Here is a 23,023-nt window from a genome sequence, read left to right as displayed (position 1 = left end):
GTATTTGTTCCCCTGCAAGAAGGTAATAACCTGTACAAACCAGGAAATAGGGAGCCCAAACAAAACACGACCCCATGTTGTCCCCGTCCCACTGAGCACTAGATAATTATATCAACCATCACCGCACGGCCAGCTGGGCTCTCACCAGGTTAGTGTTGCCACACTACAAACAACTTCTTCCGTTCAACCAGTGAGCAGTGACATTATCACCTCTTCACAGCACAGCTTTGCCAAGCTCTGTCAGAGAACTACCAAGCACAGTAGGAGCTGAAAACCTTCTAGTGGTTAATATGCATTTAATGTGAGCTGCTAATTACATAACTTGGGTTGCTCAGTGTTATAGCTGGTGTAGGAGTAAATGGGGCCTGCAGGGTGGTGATTTCAGTACAAGCAATAACCAGAGTATAATATATATTTCATTGCTTTCAAATATTTTTTTCACAGGATGTTCACTGTTCAAGTAGATGAAGACAAAGGCCAGACTCAGAGGTTGCCAACAGACCTGCCCATCTCTGTTAGGAAACTCTTTGTGGGGGGTACTTCTTCTCAGTTTCAGACTGCACCTGTCAGAAACATACCGCCATTTGAAGGCTGTATATGGAATCTTGTCATTAATGCCACGTAAGTCTCACTGATGCCACAAATGTCCAGTTAATGAGGTCTGGTTTTCTACCTTGGCTGTCAAAAAAAACTTAATTGTTGCAAGGAATCATACTAACAGCAAATCCTAGAATATTATCTGTTTTCTTAATATGCCCTTCACTTTTTTTGTCTACAATATACACTGCCTAGGCTATGCAATTAATGAACTGCTTTGCAGAAAAGCTAACCCCTGTCTACTTACCCATAAAATCAGAGAAATTCAACAGTAACACTGGTGTAAAATTTGCCTCAGTGATAGATATTTATGGTGTACTACAACACTTTATTTTAAGCAAGGCTGATCTCCAAGTGCATACAAATTCTGAGACCCACCATGAGAATGAATTTGCATGCTGCAGTAATCTGGAAGGAACATTTAAGTAAAAAGAAAAGGAATGGTGAATAATGTAAAACCTCTGTAGAAAGTTCCCATCTAAGACTTTCTTTCATATAACTGAAGTACCTAAAGTAGGATCTCATAGTCCCACAGTGCATAAGTGCACATCAGAGGATACCTGTCTCTCTGCAATGACTGTAGGAAGGAATGCCAATGGTGACCGACACCTCTAATTTAAGTGTCCCGCTTCTTTACCTAAAACAGATGGGATTAATCCTGACTCTTGTGTCCTGTGAAGTGGAATTACACTGCAGCATATGGCTATTCTTTATAAATGGGTAGTAAAAAGGCAGAAAAACTAATAACAGACATCAATTTCTTTGTGTATTCTCAGCCCCATGGACTTTGCTCAACCCGTGTCCTTTGAAAATGCAGATATTGGACGATGTCCCTCTCTAGAACCAGAGATTAGGCTACCTGAGGATGAAGATAAACCAGTCCATGCAACAGTCCTGATCCAACCCGAACCAGACACCAACGGGGACAAAGAAAGACCAGAGACTCCTCCTGCTTCCCCTCCTCCTCCAACACCGTCTCTATCTTCAGCACTTGTAAGTGTAGATCATTTCACTCAGGTAAAGTTTGAAAAGTTTCTCTTCCAAGGCAAAATTGAAAAGTTAGTCATCAAGAATAATGAAGTAATTTGCTACAAAAATAATAACAGTTCAGCATGCTATTGTAAAGGGAACATTGGTTGATGTCATACACTTGGATTATCACAACAGTAATATAAAAGAATTTTAAAGAATGATATAACAGTAGAATCTCCTTTGGCTTGCATGCTTAGGCCTAAACTGTTGCACTTCAGGATGTAAGCCAAGTACTATCCAATTGGGGTTGGAAGATAAATTTTTCTATGGGAAATCCATGACCTTATGATACTTTTTGTGCTGTTCTCTGAAGCACATGGTAACAGTCACATCAGGGACAGGATGAAGAAACAGGTAAACCAGAGAGGTCTGTTTGATATGGCAATTCCTCCACTGTTATTTTATAATTTTAGTCAGGAGACTTATGAATTTAAGAACTGAAACCTCAGTCAGTGCTAAACTGAGCTCAACTGTTGTTGTCAGAGACCTCAACCAGGCAGCAGCAAGCAGTCTTATACAATGAAATTTAAGAAGAAACTCCTTCTGTCACAAGTGTAGCAGTAAGAACTTTTAACTGTTTTGGTAGGTGTGTCCACACTGGGTCAGATTTAATCTTCATTCCCGTTTCACACCTGATTCATTTTCAGAATTCATATCTGGACATAGGTAGGATTTCTAACAATGTTTTCTTACCAAAAAAAAAAAAAAAGGCACGAAGATGAGACCAAAATCCCTAAGTCATTAAGGTTAATTTTATATTTGAGATATATGGCCACCTCTATTGGCCAGCTACATATGGCACAGCTTTATCTAGAAGGATTGTCACACAATACTGAAGTCTACACAGAACATGAAGCCATCTGTGTACCTGGAAATGGGAGCCTGGGGTGCAAGATAGGCAAGCTTCATCTTAGTTATTGCCCTGTCCCAAGCCCCAGAGCCTTTTAATGCTCTGGGGCAGCATTTTTGATTCATTCCCACAAGGTGGAGTAGTTGTAACATGCGGGCTCCTGTGGACCTTCCTGTTTGGAGTTGAAGATAGGGAAATTTACAGTATAGTAAGGCCACCACAGAAAGATAATTAACTAGGCAACAACAAGGTAGAAAGGGTCATCCAGTTTAAAGCTCACTGATGTGAAACAGTTCTGTCCTATTATCCCTTGAACAAACATTACAAACAAAATAAAAAAAACACAGAAGTGCATGAGAGAGTGAGTACACACTTTCTAAGACTCTAAACACTAATGTTTAAATAGCACAAATGAGAGGAATAGATCTACTCATATTGGAAACTAGTTCTATTGTAACTAGGTGAGTTTTGTATATTACATATCTAGAGCCATGACAACTTGGAAAAGGAGTTCAAAATAAGAATCTGAATAAAAGACCATTACTTCTGCTCCTGGAAAAAATAAAACTGTTTTAGTATTCTGAAGACTTGGAAGTATTTTAAATAAGACAAGATTTTGGATAGTTTTTACATTGATAAGTAAGTTCTTCAAAGTATTTTTCTGGGGAATGTTGCAAGAAAATAAGTAACTACAGTTTAATAATGAGATAGCACTCATGACAGTTAGTTATACAGAAGCACAATGTAGAAAGACTGTATGTGCAGAAAATATAAAGCAGGAAAAAATTATTTCCAGATAGGACATCTAAGTAAGTTATTTTAGGACCTCTTTTTAATCTTCATTATATATGTGCATGTAAAGGGGGAGGGAGGGTTTAATCCCAAATGAAAAAAAGCTACCTTCTACTACAGGCAAGACAAGATCTAACAGTAGGACAGTTGGGAAATACACTGGTCACTAGTCTGCTGCTGCTGCTTGCTGTAGATGCCAAAATGTTTCTCAACATTGAGTAACTGTTGCTTCTGCCTCATATTATTCACTGCTTCTCAGGATTCGCTTGCCACTGAAATGAAGAGTGCCAGCATTACTTCTGCCTTTGACTCCATGCCGGTATCTTCTACTGTTTCTCCATGCATTATTTCATTGTTTTATTAACACTATTCAATGAGCTTTGAGGATTGTTTCAGCAGTGCTCCCTTTTTCCCCTAATTACTTTCTCTGTGATAGCTAATACAGCACTATTTGTAGAGAATGTGTGACAGTCCACCAGTTGGCTTTTCAGTTCTTCATTTCCACTGTGATACACACTTAGCTTCTTGACCTACCAGTCAGGTGCCTGACATCTGACAAGATTGAGGTGATGTGCAGCTGAAGAGTTGTCTTGAGGCTCTCAGGTAACATGGAAGATTATTAAGTAACATGGAAGATTATTAAGTAGCATAGGTTTAAATCTAGGACACCTTAAGGCCATTACTGAAAAAAGCAGACAGAATATTTTAATATAGGCAGATAAACCATGTTCACAGTCTTGTGAAGGCAGTAAGGCTGGCTGTCCTTGGGTAAAGTGAAAGCAGAAGTAAGCTTGAGACTAAAACCTGTAAGGTTTTTAAGTGTGCCCTCTTTGCTTTTTCCCTTTTACCGACATTTTCACATCACCCTAATGGACGTTTGTTATTATTGATCAGTATTTATCAGTAAATAATCGGTGTACGCTTGCTATGATTCCAACCCTCACCTAAAGTGTAAGGGCCAGACCCTTTACTAACGTATACCAGCCTAGGACTGAATATACTGTAAAAATATATCCTTTTAGCATGTAATATCTAAAAGTCTGCCCTAGAAAAGTGAGTGTTAGTGTATTTTCCAATTCTTTCCTGTTCAAGTACCAGTAGTTAGTCCCTGTTTTCAAATTTTAGGAAGCCCAAATGCTATTGTAAGTATTATATACACAGTATTATTATCAACATAGTTGTTAAACTTCTAGATACACTCGTAAAGTTTAAAATAATTAGAAACTATACCCAATATTATGGGAATATTTATTATTATTATTATTATTATTATTCACTGGAAAACTGCTATCACACATTCATAACTTACTTTAATCCTGCTGAATTTTCCCTGTTTTTTCCCTCCATTGCACATTGATGTGTACTTGTTGTAATGCATGGTGTTCTACTCTGTCACATTCAAACTGGAGCATTCATTGTGGAAAACTAATTTTTAGAAGTGGTCTGTACTGTTGTGAAGATCTTTTGTGATGTGTGAAAGTAAAATATACAACACTACTGAAAAACTGAGTGAGAAGGGGAAAGAAATTTCCTGTTTGCAGCTGAAATCTCAGTGCCTGATGAGTCACTCATGACATTTTCAAAATGTTTCACAGAAAGAGCTCTTTGTCAGCAAAGCACTGCACCTTGTGCTTTGCAGGTCCCTGCTGAGTCAGGCCTCAAATAAGAGACTGTCGCCAATCCAAAATGATATCAGCCACAGTGCTTAAAAACAGAGCTTGCAGCTATCAAAGTTTGTTTTTTTCCCCAGCGGTATTGTCTGGATATTGTGCTGTGTTAGATCCTTTGAGTCCTTTCTTCTCAATACTCTCAGTGGGAGGCAAAAGTTAGACATGAGTAAGAGCTGGTAATTACCATGGTCTCTCATTGCCCCAGGCACCCCTATACAAGAGCTTTAGGGCCAGAGATTAGAAGACCTGGTGAAATTAAAAAGAGAAAATTATACTGGGCAGAAGATATTTTACCTTCCATTGTTGCACCACTTTAATAGAAGTGGAACAGACAGGGAGGGGTTTCTTTCTTTACCCCCTGGGTAATGTGTCTGCATTAGGCAGCTCAGGGATTTTAACAGTTGTTACTTCCATCCATCAGTTATTTGGCTTCTCTTATTGTTTGTGGGGGCCTTTCAACAGCACCAGGGAAAACAGCAGCACATTAAACAAAGAACACAATTGTAAATCAATATAAAGAAGTAAAATGGGGGATTTGTTGACAGGTGCAGGATCTCAAGCTACTTTTAACTCATTATTTTTAAGGTGACTAGATTTCAAGTTGACAGCAAAGCATCACTTTAAAAATTAATTCTTGCTTCATTTCTGTAAGAGGGCATCCTACTGTGTAAAACTCAGTTATGTGAGCTAAGAGTACACTGAGCTGCCTGGAAATCACTTAAGACTCTTGTAGATGTCCACCGGTGGCATGAAAGCAGCAATGTTCGTATATTACTTTTATTTGCTGTTACAGCCAGCTTAATGGGCTCTGCCTTTACACCAAGTTCCTGTCATACTGCTCGGTAACTTTAGCTGGTGTGATGAGACATCAACATGCTGAAAAACTGCAGGGCCAGTGTCTAGACTAGGTGGAATATTCTGACTCCTGAGCAGCTGGAAGACTTCCAGCATGTGCACAGCTGAGACGATAGATACAAAATATGAAGTCTGAATGATTGCTGTGTATTTTGCAGGATTCCTGTGCTGCTGACACAGAACCAGCCATTTTGGAAGGTGGCAAGCAATTTGGTCTTTCAAGGAACAGCCACATTGCAGTTGCATTTGATGACACCAAAGTGAAAAACAGGTATAGCGTTTACTTCAGCAATGAATTTTGATGGAATGAGGTCAAGATAAAATGCCCCTCCTAATATTCTCAAAAGCATCTCCCAAAATTATGGGCATAGTCTAAAAAAGATCATGTCCCATGGCTAATTCATTTCATTATGCAAACATAAAAAGCATGAAAGGTATGCAATGAATTCCCACTTAAGTAGCTCTCACAAAAACAGTTTACCTCTTTGTAAAGCTCTGGGCGTATACAGTTTCCAGATTGATCCGCAGAAAAATAAATAAATAAATAAATAAATAAATAAATAAATAAATAAATAATGAAACCAGGTCATGCAACTGAGTTAATAAGTTGCCTTTTTGAAGAAAGTTTCTTGGTTCAGTAACTTGAAAATTTCTTGTAATAAGCAAACCTGGTTTTCCCTTTCACAGTATCACAGAATATTAGGGATTGGAAAGGACATGGAAGGATGCTGTGGGAGACTGTCAAATGCTTTGCTGAAACCAAGGTAGACCACATCCACCGCTCTGCCATCATCTATGCACCTGGTTATGTCCTCATAAAAGGCTATGAAGTTGGTCAAGCATGACTTCCCCTTGGTGAAGCCATGTTGACTGCCCCAATGACCCTCTTATCCTTGATATGCCTTGAGATGGCACCAAGGATAAGTTGTTCCATCGGTTTCCCAGGGATGGAAGTGAGCCTGACCAGTCTATAGTTACCCAGGTCCTCCTTCTTGCCCTTTTTGAAGACTGGAGTGACATTTGCTTTCCTCCAGTCCTCAGGCACTTCTTCCATTTCCCAAGACTTTGCAAAGATGATGGAGAGTGGTCCAGCAATGACCTCAGCCAGCTCCCTCAGCACCCGAGGGTGCATTCCATCTGGACCCATGGATTTATGGATGTCCAGATCACTTAATTACTCCCTAACCCAGTCCTCATCAACCGAGGCAGACTCTTCCATTGTCCTGACTTCCTCTGGGGCCTCAGGGGTGCGGGGCTCCTCAGGACAGCCTCCTGCAGAGTAGACAGAGACAAAGAAGGCATTCAGTAACTCTGCCTTCTCTGTATCTTCTGTCTTACAGTTAAGAATAAGCTTGCACAGTAAAGAGGCAAAATTATATTGCCTTCCCACAGTATAACAATATATACACACACGCTGATATGCAAAGGAGTTCCAAGAGCTACTTGTGAAAATACAGCAGTTTTAAATGGATTTGTGAAGCTACAACTTGTTACTTCTTAATTTTTGCTGTGATAGATCATTAACAAATGTGCTCTGTCACACCACTGGGTGTTTTTGCTGCCTTATGGTTTACAAGTCCATCAGCCTCACACTTATTTTTACTTATAAAGATGCTGTATTACTTATTTTCACATATGCTAATTTTAGAAAACTAGGAAAATAATTAAAATAAATATGTAATCCTACAGTCCTTGCATGTTGTCTTTTCAAATAAGAATCCAGGCCTGATTGTTTTCATGCAATGATTTTGCATGTTTATATTATCAGCTACTTTCAGGTACTGACTTTGCAGCTCAGCTTGGGCCAGGTTAATGATGCGCTCGCAGTGCAACCTTAGCATCTAGATAATCTAAATCATTTCCTCCCAGGTTCTTTGCTGTAGGGGAGGGTTTTGGCATGAACATTTGGTCCAGGGTGTCACTGGTTTTCACAAGACAGGAGACCTCCTCAGACACACTCCCATTTTGAATGGGTAGAAATCAGAATATGTGTTTAATATCCTGATTGTAAACTCTTCTCCCTGCATCTTTAAAAGTTTTGCAACCTGTCTTCAGACAATACAACCCATTAGAAACTCAACATTTGCCGGCTGTCACTACAGCTCGCTCCTCTTTGTGCGCAAATTATTTTTTCTTAAACCCTGATGAACAAGTAAAATGCGTCACTAGCTGTAAAGTTTTGTTAGAGGAACACAAAAAGGAAAAGCAGTTAAATCTGTCTACTGTCTGACTCTGAATATCTTTTCCTTTGTTTCTGTTTTCCTGTTTGTTTGATTTTCAGACTTACAATTGAATTTGAAGTCCGAACAACAGCTCATTCTGGATTGCTGTTTTATATGGCCCGCATCAACCATGCTGATTTTGCTACAGTTCAGATAAAGAATGGACTGCCTTACTTCAGCTATGATCTGGGGAGTGGAGACACCAACACAATGATTTCCAGCAAAATAAATGATGGCCAGTGGCACAAGGTATAATAGTCTCTAATGCTAAATTATTCTTTGTAATGCTAAGAGAGAGCTTTGTTTTGCCTTAAGATATTTGCAAAATGTAGTCTATACAAGCCAAACTTTATAACTAGGAATTTCTGTAGTCTACAAAATTTGTGCTTTCAGATACACTATTAAGCACATAGGACATACTCTACTAACAAAAAAAGTTAGTGCTGATCTTCGAAATTTGTCCTTCAGGAAACACATATTTCCAGATGTATTTAGAATATGTCCCATGTATGGTTAGGAACTGCAGAAAATGCTCCTTCTTGCCTAATAGGGCTCAGGTGGGTGTCAACTCATGATGATAAAATACATCATTAAAGCCAGTTGTTTCTATGTTAATAATGTGACTGTTCAGCCATAATGCTAAGAACAAAGAAAAAAAGAAACATTTAAGTAACTCTTCCCTGCATTATTAATTCAATTCATTAGGGCATAAATATGATATTTGTGGGTGTATTTGGCAGCCCCTTCTGTGACTTTATGAGAGGAAGCATTTATATATAATACAATGCCTGTGGCTCTCAGATGGTAAGGGAAGGAATAGTATCACAGCCATGAAGTTTTGTATTTACTGGGCCAAGGACAAGAGACACATAGTATATTCGTGAGATAACATGCTTGACAGCACCAACAAAGGCACAGAAGAGAAGAATACATGTAACCATGTATTCAAGTTATATGCTATGAGAGTCATTAATTTTTGGACAGGTATTTGGAAAGTCACCATCCACATCTCTATCACCAAATAACAAAAAATCTAATTGGATTTTCTGCTATGCTTGGATTGTTATGAAACCCACTTTGCAGTCATCTTTATCCTTCTCTGCTTCATTCCCACCCTGTTCCACATTTATTTTCACTGGATTTTTATTCATTAACTTTTTGATGATAGCAAATGCTCTAAGCGAAGGTATTTCATGAGGGGAAAAAAGTAAAGTTGTAGATACACACGTAATGTCTAAGAACACTGGCAGTAGACCAGGGCCCCTTTCTGCTAGACTCTCGATAGATACAGAACAACGTTTATTTGGTTTTTGGTTTTTTTTGGTGGTGGTGGTTCTTTTTTCTTTTTTTTTTTCTCTTTTAGCCATTTACTCTACATTCCAAGAGAATTAACTGCACATACATTCTTATATTTTTAATGGAAGACTGTGCTCTTTGGACATTCAGCTTGACACTCTGCCACAGAGGGACCCTTGTAGGTCAAATTTTTGTAGGAAAGAATGGAAACAAAATCCAAAGTCACCATTCCCAGAAAGCACAATGAAACCCATTTAGGGAGGAGGAAAAGGGCAACCTTTTAATAAAAGACCACAGTCTTTATTTTTAAGAAAGTTGGGTTGTCTCCTTAAAATAATCCTTTTAGTGAGAAACTTTTCTCCATTTGACATGGTTTAGGTTGAAATGTGTCCATCAGGCCTAAAGAAATACATTGTGCTGCTGCTCTGTGTAGGTCCTCCGTAAAAGTGTCTCTTTCCAGTTCTGTCTCATTCACCAAATCCTCCTTCTGCCCAAGGTGTAACTGTCCATCTCAAATTTACCATTGTAAACACCAAGGTCAGTCTCCCACCTTCAGGCCACCCCTTGTCAGTGTTAGTCATTCCCATGGCACAACTGATGTGCTGCTACACTGAAACAGGAGCAGCAATGTTAAAGAAAAGTCAAAGAAAAATACTGTTTCTGTCTCTCTGCTGCTCTGGTGAGCTAACTACTGTTCTGTTTAGAAATTTGCTAATATGTATGCTGCATTTTATGTGTTATTCCTTTTTATACAGAACCATTATTATACTGATTTCATAGAGATTTTGATATAAATCTTTGGAAATAAATTGGCCTGTGGTTGTTGGGGTATAATTTTCTCAAGTCTCCAGCAATTGCACTTCCTCCATGCGATTCACAGCCCATTTGTCTGAGCAAAACCATAATACCAACAGCACATATTTGGTACTATATTTACTCTAGCATGAACTGAGGCACATCCAAACAAGTAGAATCATAAACTCAATACTGTCTGCAAACATGTTCTGTAATAAAGATTTGCAACCGGTGCCATTAACATTGAGCATTTACTATTCCCAGTACTTAAAATCACTATCTGATTCCAGGAAAAGCAATATTGTGGCTTGCCTATAATAACAAGCTTTTTAAAGGAACTTCAGGTCCTTTCAGTAATTCTAATAAATAACAGTCATGATGCCTCCTGACCCACAGCTGATTAAAAGGTAGTCATCTGTTTGCACAAAACATAGCATGGGAGCTTTGGTCCATAAACATTATCCATAGTTGCTGCCACAGTACTTCTGCTAACCACTCCTACTGCTTTCTCCTGTAGTGTTATGTATTTCAGACTGTAAGGCCAGTTACAATCTGGAACCAGTTATCAGAAAACTATTTGTAATTGTATTGCATTTGTGTGTCTTTTTAGATAAAAGTCGCTCGAACGAAGCAAGAAGGAAATCTTATCGTAGATGATATTTCAAATAGGACTGTTAGCCCCAAAAAGGCCGATATATTGGATGTTGTAGGAATGCTGTATGTTGGAGGATTGCCCATTAACTACACAACTAGAAGAATTGGTCCGGTAAGCAAGTTAATGTAGTTATCCTACAGTCCCCAAGTATGTCTTAATTGGTACCAGTGTCCTTCCAGTTTTGTGTTGCTTTTCTCCCAGACTGCTCAAGAATATTGATAAGATGAATCTTAGTGGAGGTACGCTATATTCTTTAAGTGGAAAGATCTGTCTCAGAATCCAGTTAATGAAAAGAACTAGAAATTGCAGAGTTAGTTATTGTTACGGAAAAGCAAAAAGATCCATATACTTGTATCAACATGAATCACTGCACAGCCAGAGTATCAGGTCCTGAATACTACTTGTCCTTTCTCTTAGCTGTAATTCATCTACCAATAACTGCTAATGAACAGGGAAAGCATCTCCTAAGAGAAGCAGCAGAAGCCAAAATTACCCTGGACAAAGTACCCAGTAGTATTGCTGCTTGCTATAGTAATTGGTTTTGTGTTGTTATTACTAAACTAGAAGAGAATATATTTTAAAGTAAAGCCATAGAAATTCTGTTGTCCTCTTTCTGTTTCCAAATCAAATGTGTATGTATCAATTTATCACTGTTTTGGCCTAAATGCCCAGCTTCCATGCTGACACAGAACTTATACCTTGGCAAACAGAAAGCTGAATACCATTTTGGCCTAAACGGTGTAGAATTAACTAGGAATAGTGTATTCCCTCACCTGCACCATTTACTGTGTCTATTCACACAGCTCGATGTAGGTCATCTCATTTCCCTGCTGCCATCCCACCCCCCAAGTGATGCCAGTATCAGAATCTGAGCAAAGCTCTTCTCTCCATAATTTTTCTCCCCACACGGAGAGTTCTTTCAAAGCAGAAGCCAGAACTTGAGGGAATGTAATTATAGCAAGCAACAAATTAGACATATCGTGCAGCAAGATGTGGACAAATAAGTGGAATGTCAGTAGCAGCTGTGTCCAGGCTCATTCCAGGTGGTTACACACAATCTGTAAAGAGGAGGCAAAAGCACAGATCCTGGCAAGGAAACAAACCAGATTCTCGAAGAAACTGCATGTGAGTAAATACCATTCTAATAAGATTATTATGGAATAACAAATGCTAGTATATAGACAGGCAAGAGTCTACCAGTTCAGGTGGACAAAATAAATACAGAAAAGAAATTCCGAGATGCTTCTTAAACAAGTTACTATAGTAACTCATTGACTGGGTACAAAGTAGAAGTCTAAATCCAAAAGTTCTATTCCATGAAGAAAACCGACCTGTAAGATCACATTTCTTAAAAAAATTAGGATTGGCAGAAAGACCAAATTGAGGCAAATCTACTAATCACAGAATATTTTTGGTTGGAAGAGACCCTCAAGATCATTGAATCTAATTGCTAACCTAATGCCAGCACTAAACCATTTTTTTAAGAACGTCATCTACATGTTTTTTAAACACCTCCAGGGATGGTGACTCAACCACTTCCCTGTGCAGTATATTCCAGTGCTTCACAACCCTTTCCATTAAGAATTTTTTCCTAATATCCAACCTAAACCTCCCCAGGTACAACTTGAGGACATTTCCTCTTGTCTTATCACTTGCTACTTGGGAGAAGAGACCAATACCCTTCATGCTACAACCTCCTTTCAGGTAGTTGTAGACAGCAATAAGGTCTCCCCTCAGCCTTCTTTTCTCCAGGCTAAACAGCCCCAGATCCCTCAGCTGCTCATGATAAGGCTTGTGCTCCAGACACTTCATCAGCTTTGTTGCCCTTCTCTGCACTCTCTCCAGCACCTCAATGTCTTTCTTGTAGGGAGAGACCCAAAACTGAACAAAGGATAGTCAAGGTGGGGCCTCACCAGTGCCAAGTACAGGGGGCAATCACTTCCCTAGTCCTGCTGGCCACACTATTCCTGATACAAGCCAGGATACTGTTGGCATTTTTTGCCACCTGGGCATACTGCTGGCTCATATTCAGACGGCTGTCGACCAACAACCCCAGGTCCTTTTCCACCAGGCAGCTTTCCAGCCACTCTTCCCCAAGCCTGTAGCATTGCAATCGTTTGGATTTATCAAACTAGATCTCAGGCAGTGAAAAACAAAAGCAATGCTTAACTACTCACAAAATATAATTGCTAATACTATCAAATTATGCTCTTTGCCATAAATCTGCAATTTACAAATATTAATCTAAGGAGACAGGTAACACTAAATCCTTACCTATTGCTCCTTGTCAGAAGTAATGGAGGGAATCCATGCAGATAAATGGCTCAGTCTGGCAATAACAGTCGTGTCAGATCCCAACAGTCTTATATGCTTTGGGATTTAAATGAAGCTGTGATTTCAGATGTCATTCACAGAAGGTAAAAAACAGTGCTTGCCTTTCAATCATTCTCAGTAAAATACACTACGTGATGTATTAATAGAGTGTTGTGTTGTAGGCTTTATGTAAAGGCTCTGATGCAAAGTTAGTTGAAAGGAGGTATTATCTTAGAGCTTTCTTCTGAACACACAGCAAGCTTTTTAGACACTAATCTAATACATAACCGTAGGTGGACTGGCTTCCTATTCCGTGCAGAAGACTGATACCTACTTGTTTGGCTTCAGCAGATGTCACATTTTAAGCACTTGAAACACTCCTTTCTGCTAAAGAAGTTATATATTGCCTGTTTCCATGCTAAAGTATAATCAGGTTTCCTTTTCCATAGAGAAACTGAAATTTTAAAGTTAGAAAAAGTTACTGAGTTGTCTACAAATCAGGCATTTCTATGATTTGTTCTCACAGTGATGATGGCAAATTTTTTTTTTTCTTCTGTGGCATATTTTTCTTTTTTGATAACAAAACTTCTTGGTCTGGTGATGACCTTCACTTAGAAAAAGATCTATTTATGAAGGATCTTACAGAAAGCATTGCTCAGATCAGAAATCAATTTATTTACTGGTAATGCTCGAGTTGTCATGAAAACTTTAGTACATGGCTATTTTGCAGTAAATAAGCTATATAATTCCACAATACATTCTGCTTTGATTTATTATACAAGGAAAGAAATTATTTGGAAATTCTTTTGAATTAGTAGTCAGGATATTGTTAGAGGATGCAGTGTGCAGATTCAAGGCTTCCCTCTGTAGATGTGCCTTTCTCTTTTCTGTATTTTTACATATTTCTATGTTGTATTTTATATGCTGATTTTCATTTTCCTCCTTCTTACTGCATTACCTATGAATGTCTTCCTTTTCTCCCTCAAAGTATATGTGTAGCATTTTCCTCTCTCCCACTGATATCAGGGATAAATTTTCCTGCCTCTAAGTCAAAGATCGAAGCCTTTGCCTGAAGCCAAGAACCAAAAATGCAGCTTTTGCACACCTCAGAGAGGAAAGGGAGGGAGGGGAGGAGGGAGAGCTCTGGGGCGGGATCTCACTTACTTACACCAACCACCAGCTCAAGGGTGCACATGCCATCTACCCGGAGTCTCTGTAACGTGCTCTCAGTGCAGAGACCAAACTGGAGCTGTGGTTTGCTACCCTGCACTGGAGCCTCCATACATCCCAGCACATCCCCCTCCTCCACCTGCCTCTCTGGCCAACAGAGTCAGTCTGGTCATCAGACCTATACACAGGTATTATACAAAGAACTATACACAGTCAACAACCTTTGTTCATTTTAGTAGCTGTGTACCTGCATTAGCTCTGCCTTACCATGCAACATTAGGCTCATATTAAAGTGATTAAAGGGAGGCGGGGGGAAGAAAAAGAAAAAAAGCCCTAGTAAAATTACTAGCAGCCCAGAGAACTATATCCAGTATCTTCATCAACTTGCAAACCCATAACCTAGTCAATTAAAAATGTAAAGTATAGGCGATTAAATTCCTGCATTGCTGATATAATTTGCTATGTTTCATTATGCAGTGTATTATTTTATGTCCCCTCCATTAAGCCAAATAGATGTGGCTCAGATCATATCCCCAAAATGTACTTCATCCTCAGTATGACTGAGATTAGATTCCAATTACAATCAGATATTAAGGATTAGCCATGTAAAATTCAAGTTTTATTCAGCTCCATAAATCTAGCAGAAGAGCAGAGGAAAGGTACTTTTTGATGACATGCTTTAGGCCTTTATTCTGAGTACTTGAGCTTGCTTTGCACAGTTACACTTTTTTTTTTTTTTAATATTGACTGTAGGTCACCTATAGCATCGATGGCTGCATTAGAAATTTTAAAATGACAGAATCCCCTGTTGACCTGGATAATCCAACTTCCAGCTTCAATGTTGGAAAATGCTTTGTCACTGCACAGAAAGGAACATACTTCGATGGAACAGGCTTTGCCAAAACAGGTAATGAACAGCAATTCTGCTGATAGGCAAAGAATAGCAAAAGACAAGATGCTGCTTTCAAAAATTTTCAGTGCTACCTAACTCCTGTTGACTGGAGGCAAAGTGAGACCAATACTTGAAACTCCCACTGATCATTTTTAGTTATCTTGCCTAGGGATAGACTATATGACTTTCTAGCAAGGTCTCACACTAAGCATAACCACTGTAACTGTTACTTACATCATTTCACACAAAATGGAGTGCATTAATAATGCTGAGTTAGTTACCTTGCATTACTGGTAACATGCTTTGTGTGATTATTAGGAATAAAGTATTAAATTTTTTTTTCAATTTATAATGCTTCCTCTTTTCTCTTCAAGTTGGTGCGTACAAAGTGGGAACAGACTTGCTTGTGGAATTTGAATTCCGCACAACGCAAATGAATGGTGTTCTCCTAGGAGTCAGCAGCCAGAAAATGGATGGGCTTGGCATCGAATTAGTAGATGGAAAAGTGAGTAGCAAAGCATTTTTGGCGCTTTATAGAGGCTGGTTTTAAAAAGCACAAGTAATTTAAATGCAAGCTTAATACACCAATCTCAAGGAGTCTCAGTCTGAATCAGGGCTCTCCTTTAATGCAGCACTTCATACATCAAGAGGCTCTTACACTGTTACAAAGATATTTTAAAAGATTCTGTAACCCTTGAGTTTCCTAAAACTGCAATGTCAGGACTTAGTGGGAATATTAAAAGTTTTGAGGAAAGGCTTTGCCTTTAATAGTACTAGTTTCTTGTCTATATATTTTATTTCACAGTCTGGAAAACCAGTCAGTAATCTATCCCTATAAAGACCATGTGGTGGGGTGATGAAACACCTCAAAACTAAGACAATAAAATGGAAAAATGACAACCTGTACAACAGTTTTGCACATTTCCACTAGTGTTTATCTCAGTGACGTAACCCAGATTCTAGAGGAACAGCAATCCGCAAAGATTCTGGTATTAAATTAGAGCTTCAGTGTGTGCAATCAGAGCATGTTGACTTTAAATAAACAAAACAAAAGAAAAACAAACAAACAAAACACACCACACCTGTAGAACTGTTTCGAGAACTAACTGACCTCCACATCACACTTTTCAGGTGATGTTCCACGTTGACAATGGTGCAGGCCGATTCTCTGCTGTCTATGAGCCCGATGCACCAGGCAGCTTGTGTGATGGACAGTGGCACAAGGTTCTTGCAAACAAGATCAAGCACCATTTAGAGCTGACTGTGGATGACAGGCAGGTGGATGGTAACAGCCCAAACAGAGCCTCTACCTCAGCAGACACTAACGACCCCGTCTTTGTCGGAGGGTATCCTGGTGAGTATTTAGCACACAAATGATACTTATGCTCTAGCTGCACTGACTTGGTGATGTCTTAAATGCAATTAGGACCAGTATGCTAAAGTTGATGGATAAGGTTCTCCAAGTCTGTATCAGCTGGCATGGATGCTCTTTTCTGCATCCAGCTGCATTTCAGAACAAGAGGTTCTGCAGCACCCAGGGACTCTCACAGACCCCCTGGCCAGTCTCAGAGGTAGGCACAGTGACACCGGAGGAGGCAGACTTTCTGTCTTCTGCTGCCCACACATACACAGCCTCCTTCTTTAAACTTTCTTTAGTAACGGCGTAATAGTTATGTTTCAATAGCAACAGAATTTGGCAAATTTAAATTTAATGAAAGCATAGCAAATTTAACTAAAGAATGTATAAATGCTCTTGGGAGAGCAGGGCACTGTGTGTCTAAATCAGCTTGTAAAACCTGAGGAGCTGAGGGATGTGGACAACAGCTTGCACAGAGAGGTGAGAAGACACCCTCTCTTTTTGATAAATGTCTTTGCTCTTGGTCTGGTGGTTTTTAAAGTTTAAAAAAAAAAAAAAAAAGCTATTCAGTATATTCTGGAAGTCCTTGAGAGAACTTGCTTCCTGCAGAGGTAATTGAACAGGATGCAGAACTGGGCTGAGCTCGGTAGTTTGCTTCATCTTCCACTGAGCTGATGATGAATACTGGTATTCATCTGTTCACAGACAATCAACAAGTTTATCTAGTAGCAGTTTACTTTCTGAAAACACAGCTAAGGTATTTGTGAAGTGCCAATTTTGTTGCTTTTATAATAAAATTTCCCTCTAGTTTGCAAACAAAAAAGCTAAGGATGTTTGCACTAGGTGTCTACTGTGGTGAATACCGAGTTCAATGGCAAGATGCACCTTGAGGGAATTCTGAAATGATTTTCTGGAAGTTGTTGTCCCCGCATTCTAGTGTGATACAGTCCATCCAAAAAGCCTTGTCTCCAAAGCTTCAGAACATTTTCAACAATGTTCTTGATACTGAGATATGAGAGTTGTACTTCAGTCACAGTGACTATTGATAAGGACCAATAACTTTTTGCCAGAAGGAAAACAACTTCGTGGCAGCCTTTTTATAGCAAAACAGGATACTAGCATAGAAGCTACTGCTAAAGGAACACTGCAGATGGAGTTACCATCTCATTCTGGACTGTACATCAAGAGGAACATAGCAAGAGAAACAAACAAAGTAACACTGCAATCTGTCCAAAACAAGCCTACGCTTACATCATGTTGAAGTGCTATTACTGAGTTCAGCCACACAGTGAGTTATTAAATGATTTAGTAAACCCACATGCACATTTAAACACCTCACACTTCTCTTGCTATCTAGTGTAGCTCTTCCAAGATTTGTTTTAATATTCCCAATACCTGGACAACCTTATCACAAATTTAAAACACAGTATCATGGGATTTTGTAAAATTAGTAAGCATTTGTATTTTCCAGTCCTCTTGAGGCTTCCCCTGGCTGCATAAACAGTGCAAAACAGTTGTAAAACAGATAGAATTAACTGGTGGAGAGTTTCCTGTGCAGAGAAACATTTTGCCATGAAAGCATGGGCAAGGATACAAATTCCTGGCTACCCATAAAAGCCATTACTCGTGTCTTACTATCGCTTTTTCTTGTGCAAGGAGGGACAGGTGCATTCAACCACATCATCCTCTGTGAAACAGCATAACGCTATGGCTATTCAGTCCTCTACAGGTGCAAAGTTATTTCCACAACCAGAACATAGATCAGTCAGTATCGGAGCACATCCCTGTTGCCACTTTTTCACTTGGAAGAAGACTGAGAAACAAGTTGGGACATGAATTTCAAGCAGTTAAGGGAAATATTTCCAGCTTCTGAGTCACACCAACCTTCACTTATATCATCTGATCACACTAGAATAGTTCCTTCCTTCTTTAGTGGGAGAGGTGTACTCAAATCCCTGGCTTTACTATCAGCAAGAAAAAAAAAAAAAATCATAATGCTTGAAAACTCTCAAAATCATTCTTTAAATGACACCTGAAGTCCATACTGAGGAACTGGCTTTCTCGTGATGTTAGGCCTGAGAACTGCATCCATTTTGGCGCGCTATTTTTTTTTTCCCCCCTCTCTTACTCTGTGGATAAATAGCTTGAGAAGTTGGAGATCTGCACGATGAGCATGTGTGTATCGTACACCATTTGTAGGTACCAAGCTGCAATTTGACCATTTCCCTTAATTTTGTGTATGTCGCATAACTGAGTTGTATGATTTACAATACCAGTTTAAATGCGTTCAGATTCTGCCACTATCATACCAGGACAGAAAAAGGAAAGACGACTAGATCGTTACCACTACCATAACATGTTTTATATATGTGTGTATATATATATGTGTGTGTGTGTGTGTGTGTATATATATATCTATATATATATATATGTATCTATCACTGAGGACATCTCCTGCAGGGCTCCCAGATAACAAACTGAAGTATCAACTCACACTTACGTAATTCCTTTTCCCTTTTTTTTTTTCCCATCCCTCAGATGGTGTGACCCAGTTTGGGCTGACCACTAATATCCGTTTTAAAGGATGTATTCGATTTCTGAAGCTCACCAAGGGTACTGCTAAACCTCAAGAGATTAACTTCAGCAAAGCTTTGGAGCTGAAGGGTGTTCAGCCGCTGTCATGCCCTGCAAACTAACTGTCATTCAACTGATGTGGGTCTGTTTATATAAGCACCTCAGATAAAAAAAAAAAAAAAAAAATCTACGTATACATTGCATTCATAATAAAATGTCTTTATGCAAGTATTTGAGTAGTGTTTGTGGTATCTTCAAATGGCTATTTCAAGGAAATTCCCAAGAATACAAGAACTTATGATTTCCCCCCACTCCCTTCATTAAGGAAGTAGAACAATAATTTTTATCTGTCTTTTTTTTCTTATAGCTTGAAACAGAAATATCTCATCTCTCTGTAATGAAAGGCGTAGAGCCACGTTCTGTCACTTATCTGGAAAAATAGTTTTAAATGATCCTTAAAGTTTGATACTGCCCCTCTCTCCAACTACATGTGATATTGAAGTTACACATAGCAAAAATTCACAAGCCAATTTTCTAAGAGAAGATGAAATCTGACACTACTGCATTGGAGCAGAATGGAGGTGAAGCAGGAGAATCCCAGAGATTACTAGCATGGCACATGTCACTGATCTCTTCTGTCATCTATTTAGTTAAATCCTTAAGATAAAAGCAGCCTCTACTGGTTCTGCTTGATACTGTCAGGTTCTGAGGGATTCTGAATGCAGAAGCCACCCCAGATCTTTCTTAAATAAAATTTAGAGGAGAGGAAAGTTGCTTCCTAGATTTTCACCAAAAATACCAAGTCATGGTGATTTTCCTCAGTGCTCTGTATGTTTTAGAGGACTATGAAATCATCACTCAAGTGTGAATTACCTTTTCTATGGAGTGTTTCAAATTGTTAAATTCTACTTTTGCAAGGTTGTGCTTGGACTGTACATCTACTGTACAAATGTAAAACAACTACCTACACAGAAGAGAAAAAAAAACAACAGGGGAAAAAGAAAACCACACACACACACACACACAAACACAGTAAGGTAGCACAGCCACGCAACTAAAAGAGCAGGGTTTTTTTTCTTTAAGTTTTTTTTTTCTGCCCACCATGAGCCTTGAATACACTTTTTCAGAATTTCTGACATGACTGAAAAAAAGGCTAGCTGAAAATTTGTGCTGCCAAAGAGCACTCCTGCATGAGTGCTTTGTATTTTACGAAAGGTCTCTTTGGCATACAATATTGCTCTAAACTGCCATGGAAAAAAAACCCACACATTTACACTGGGAAACTACATTAAAGACATGGTAATAAATATGTAGCTTGCAACTATTTGGGGAGTCCAACATTCATCAGATACACCTGAAGAAAAAGATCTAGCTGCAGTGAAACCCCGAAGTAATTGACTTCAGCAAGGATGCTGGTTTTCACTTGCAAATTGCCCCTTAATATTAACAAACAGTTAATGGCTGTGCAATGTTCTTTACATTCAAAGCACTAAAAATTAGTAAAGCATGCACTTATCTCTGAAAAAGTCTGATTATGGGACATGTACTGTCTTACTGTAACTTCTACATTCTAGTCCTACGAACAAACACTGTAAAATATTCGTTTCTCTTTTATTCTTTTTATGTCCCTTGTATTTACCTACTCTCATCCTTCAGGACAGTTTGATCAGCTCATGAAAAATAGGCCATAACACTTCAAATATAGTTGAGTATTTCTGAAATTCTTGAAAAATATGAACAAATGAAGCCCCAAGACTTTTCCGCAGAGGGACGTGTGTTATTGTCATGAATCTCTCACAACACACAGAACAAACAACCCCCTTGGCCCGTTACATGCACAGGTATTACCTAGTTCAGAGAAGCGTTTCCTTACCTCTGTTCCATTCAGCATGTTGGATTCTTTTTAAACTAAACTTGCTTGTGAAGTTGCTTGTTTTGTTGTTGTTGTTGGGTTTTCATGGACTTGAAGACACAAAGGAAATTCAAACAACAGAGCCAACAACACCATGAGTTAATACCGTGCCCTTCCTCAGAGGCGGGAAATTGCCACTGCTTTGCTCAGCGCTGCATCAGCAACAGTCTTCCACATAAAGATGTGGAAACAAATCACAGAATCACAGAATGTTACGGATTGAAATGGACCTCAAAAGACCAATCCCCCGCCAGAGCAGGAACACCTACATGAGGTTACACAGGAATGTGTACAGGCATGTTTTGAATGTCTCCAGAGAAGGAGACTCCACCACCCCTCCTGGGCAGCCTGTTCCAGTGTTCTGGCACCCTTACTGAGAAGAAGTTTCTTCTCAAATTTAAGTGGAACCTCTTGTGTTCCAGTTTGAACCCATTACCCCTTGTCTTATCTTTGGTTGTCAGCGAGAAGAGCCTGGCTCCATCCTCATGACACTCACCCTTTATATATTTGTAAACATCAATAAGGTCACCCCTCAGTCTCCTCTTCTCTCTCTCTGTCCTCTGCTAAAAGAAATAAATTCAGCAGGCTGAAACAAAAGCTACTTCAGCAAATAGCCAAGCTAAAAGGAAACATAAAAACCTGCTTAATTTGTTTTTGTAGATCCCTGAGTAGATGTATCAAGTGCTTTCTGCATTTGAAGATTCAGCAGAACATCTGGGAATGATCCCCACTCCCTATTACTACCTTTTGCCATACAACACATTAATAGATAAAATTTCCTGAAAATAGCAGGTTGTGAGGCGCAGAGCCATTCGCAAACTGCTAGTGATTGTCATTGCTGACTCTGCCAGAAGACGTGTATTTCCCAATTCAAGACTGCAAACTAATACACATGGACAGAACACAAGAATTTAAACCCTTTTACTGCCTTTTCATTTTGTACATATTAAGTAGCCTTTGCTGCTAAACTTTAAAAACTTTACAGCCATGTGTTTTTAAAATTGTGTTTAAGACTGACCCTGTTGACTAAGGTCACTTTTATGGATTTATGATGAGCATTCACTCTGAATGGGACAAATCCCTATTCATCTTTAGCTTTAGGCAAACTACTGTGTATGAATAAAAGTTGTGGGTTTAGTTTTAAATACAACCAGTTTTCAACCTAGACTCCTTGTAAAGAGTAATTTACTTGTTCTTTCTATCAAGTCATACTTTAAGCTCTTTATAGAAGCTTGTAAAGGGAAAAACATTTTGCTGGCTTAGCAATTTTCTTTAGAATGCACAAGAAAAACTTCAAATGCTTAAAAATCCAAACCATTTTCCCTGTCTCTCTTTTAACACAGAAAACACCAGGAATGTGAGTTCGAGCTTTCCCTTGTTCAGCCACGGGGATTCTGGGAGATCCCAGTTGTCTGCTGAGGAGTTTCTCAGTACATGCAAGTCAAATTTTTCACTGACCTGTTTCTGACCAAAAAGAAAAGTGTATGCCATACCTTTCATGAGAACATGTCTAGTGAAGGCTGCACAAAAGGTCCTTATCCCCACATCCACACCAGCTTTTAGACTTTTAAAGACGACCTGGCAGTTTTCAGCTGCCTAAGATTTTGTGAAAGCCTATAAAACTCTTCTGAAAATATCCTAGGCATTGAAAGATGTTATTTTCAGAGCAATTTAATGAGATACCATAGCTAGACCACTGGATTTTTAACCTAAGATTTTTTTTTCTTTATATCATCTGCATTTCCCAACAGCAAAACTCTATCAGTTCTTCAGTCATCCAACTTACCATCTCACAGCGTACATATAAGATGAATTTCTGACATAAATATGTAGGAAGAAACATCAATTTCACTGTTTCATGCTTCATAAATAGAAACAAAATCATCCAGACCTTCCTTCAAAATAATTCCTTATATTGCTGATGTGTCATGCTATGGAATTGAAACAAAACACCAAATTATTCAGTCTGTATATTTATATGCTGTTATTCTTCACACTCGAGATTACAAATAATTTCTTCAGGTATGTGAAGTTGCAGATC

General features: G+C 38.9%; 1 protein-coding gene across 2 annotated transcripts in view; it reads left to right on the top strand.

Moving 5' to 3' along the window:
* The window catches only part of LAMA2 (laminin subunit alpha 2), a 359,087-nt gene extending 339,789 nt beyond the window's left edge, over positions 1-19,298 (top strand). For both annotated transcript variants that reach the window (XM_082048323.1, XM_082048322.1), the window contains exons 55-63: positions 445-621; positions 1,374-1,590; positions 5,955-6,067; positions 8,078-8,267; positions 10,720-10,875; positions 15,001-15,154; positions 15,514-15,644; positions 16,271-16,493; positions 19,035-19,298. In XM_082048323.1, coding sequence (XP_081904449.1) covers positions 445-621; positions 1,374-1,590; positions 5,955-6,067; positions 8,078-8,267; positions 10,720-10,875; positions 15,001-15,154; positions 15,514-15,644; positions 16,271-16,493; positions 19,035-19,192 — 1,519 coding nt within the window. In that variant the 3' untranslated portion in view covers positions 19,193-19,298. The remainder of the gene's footprint in view (positions 1-444; positions 622-1,373; positions 1,591-5,954; positions 6,068-8,077; positions 8,268-10,719; positions 10,876-15,000; positions 15,155-15,513; positions 15,645-16,270; positions 16,494-19,034) is intronic.
* Positions 19,299-23,023: the final 3,725 nt, after the last annotated feature.

This window comes from Streptopelia decaocto (assembly GCF_964273445.1).
Source record: "Streptopelia decaocto genome assembly, chromosome: 3".
Classification (NCBI taxonomy): domain Eukaryota; kingdom Metazoa; phylum Chordata; class Aves; order Columbiformes; family Columbidae; genus Streptopelia; species Streptopelia decaocto.
The sequence above is the reverse complement of the archived record's forward strand: the minus strand, read 5'-3'. Positions and strand labels throughout refer to the sequence as shown.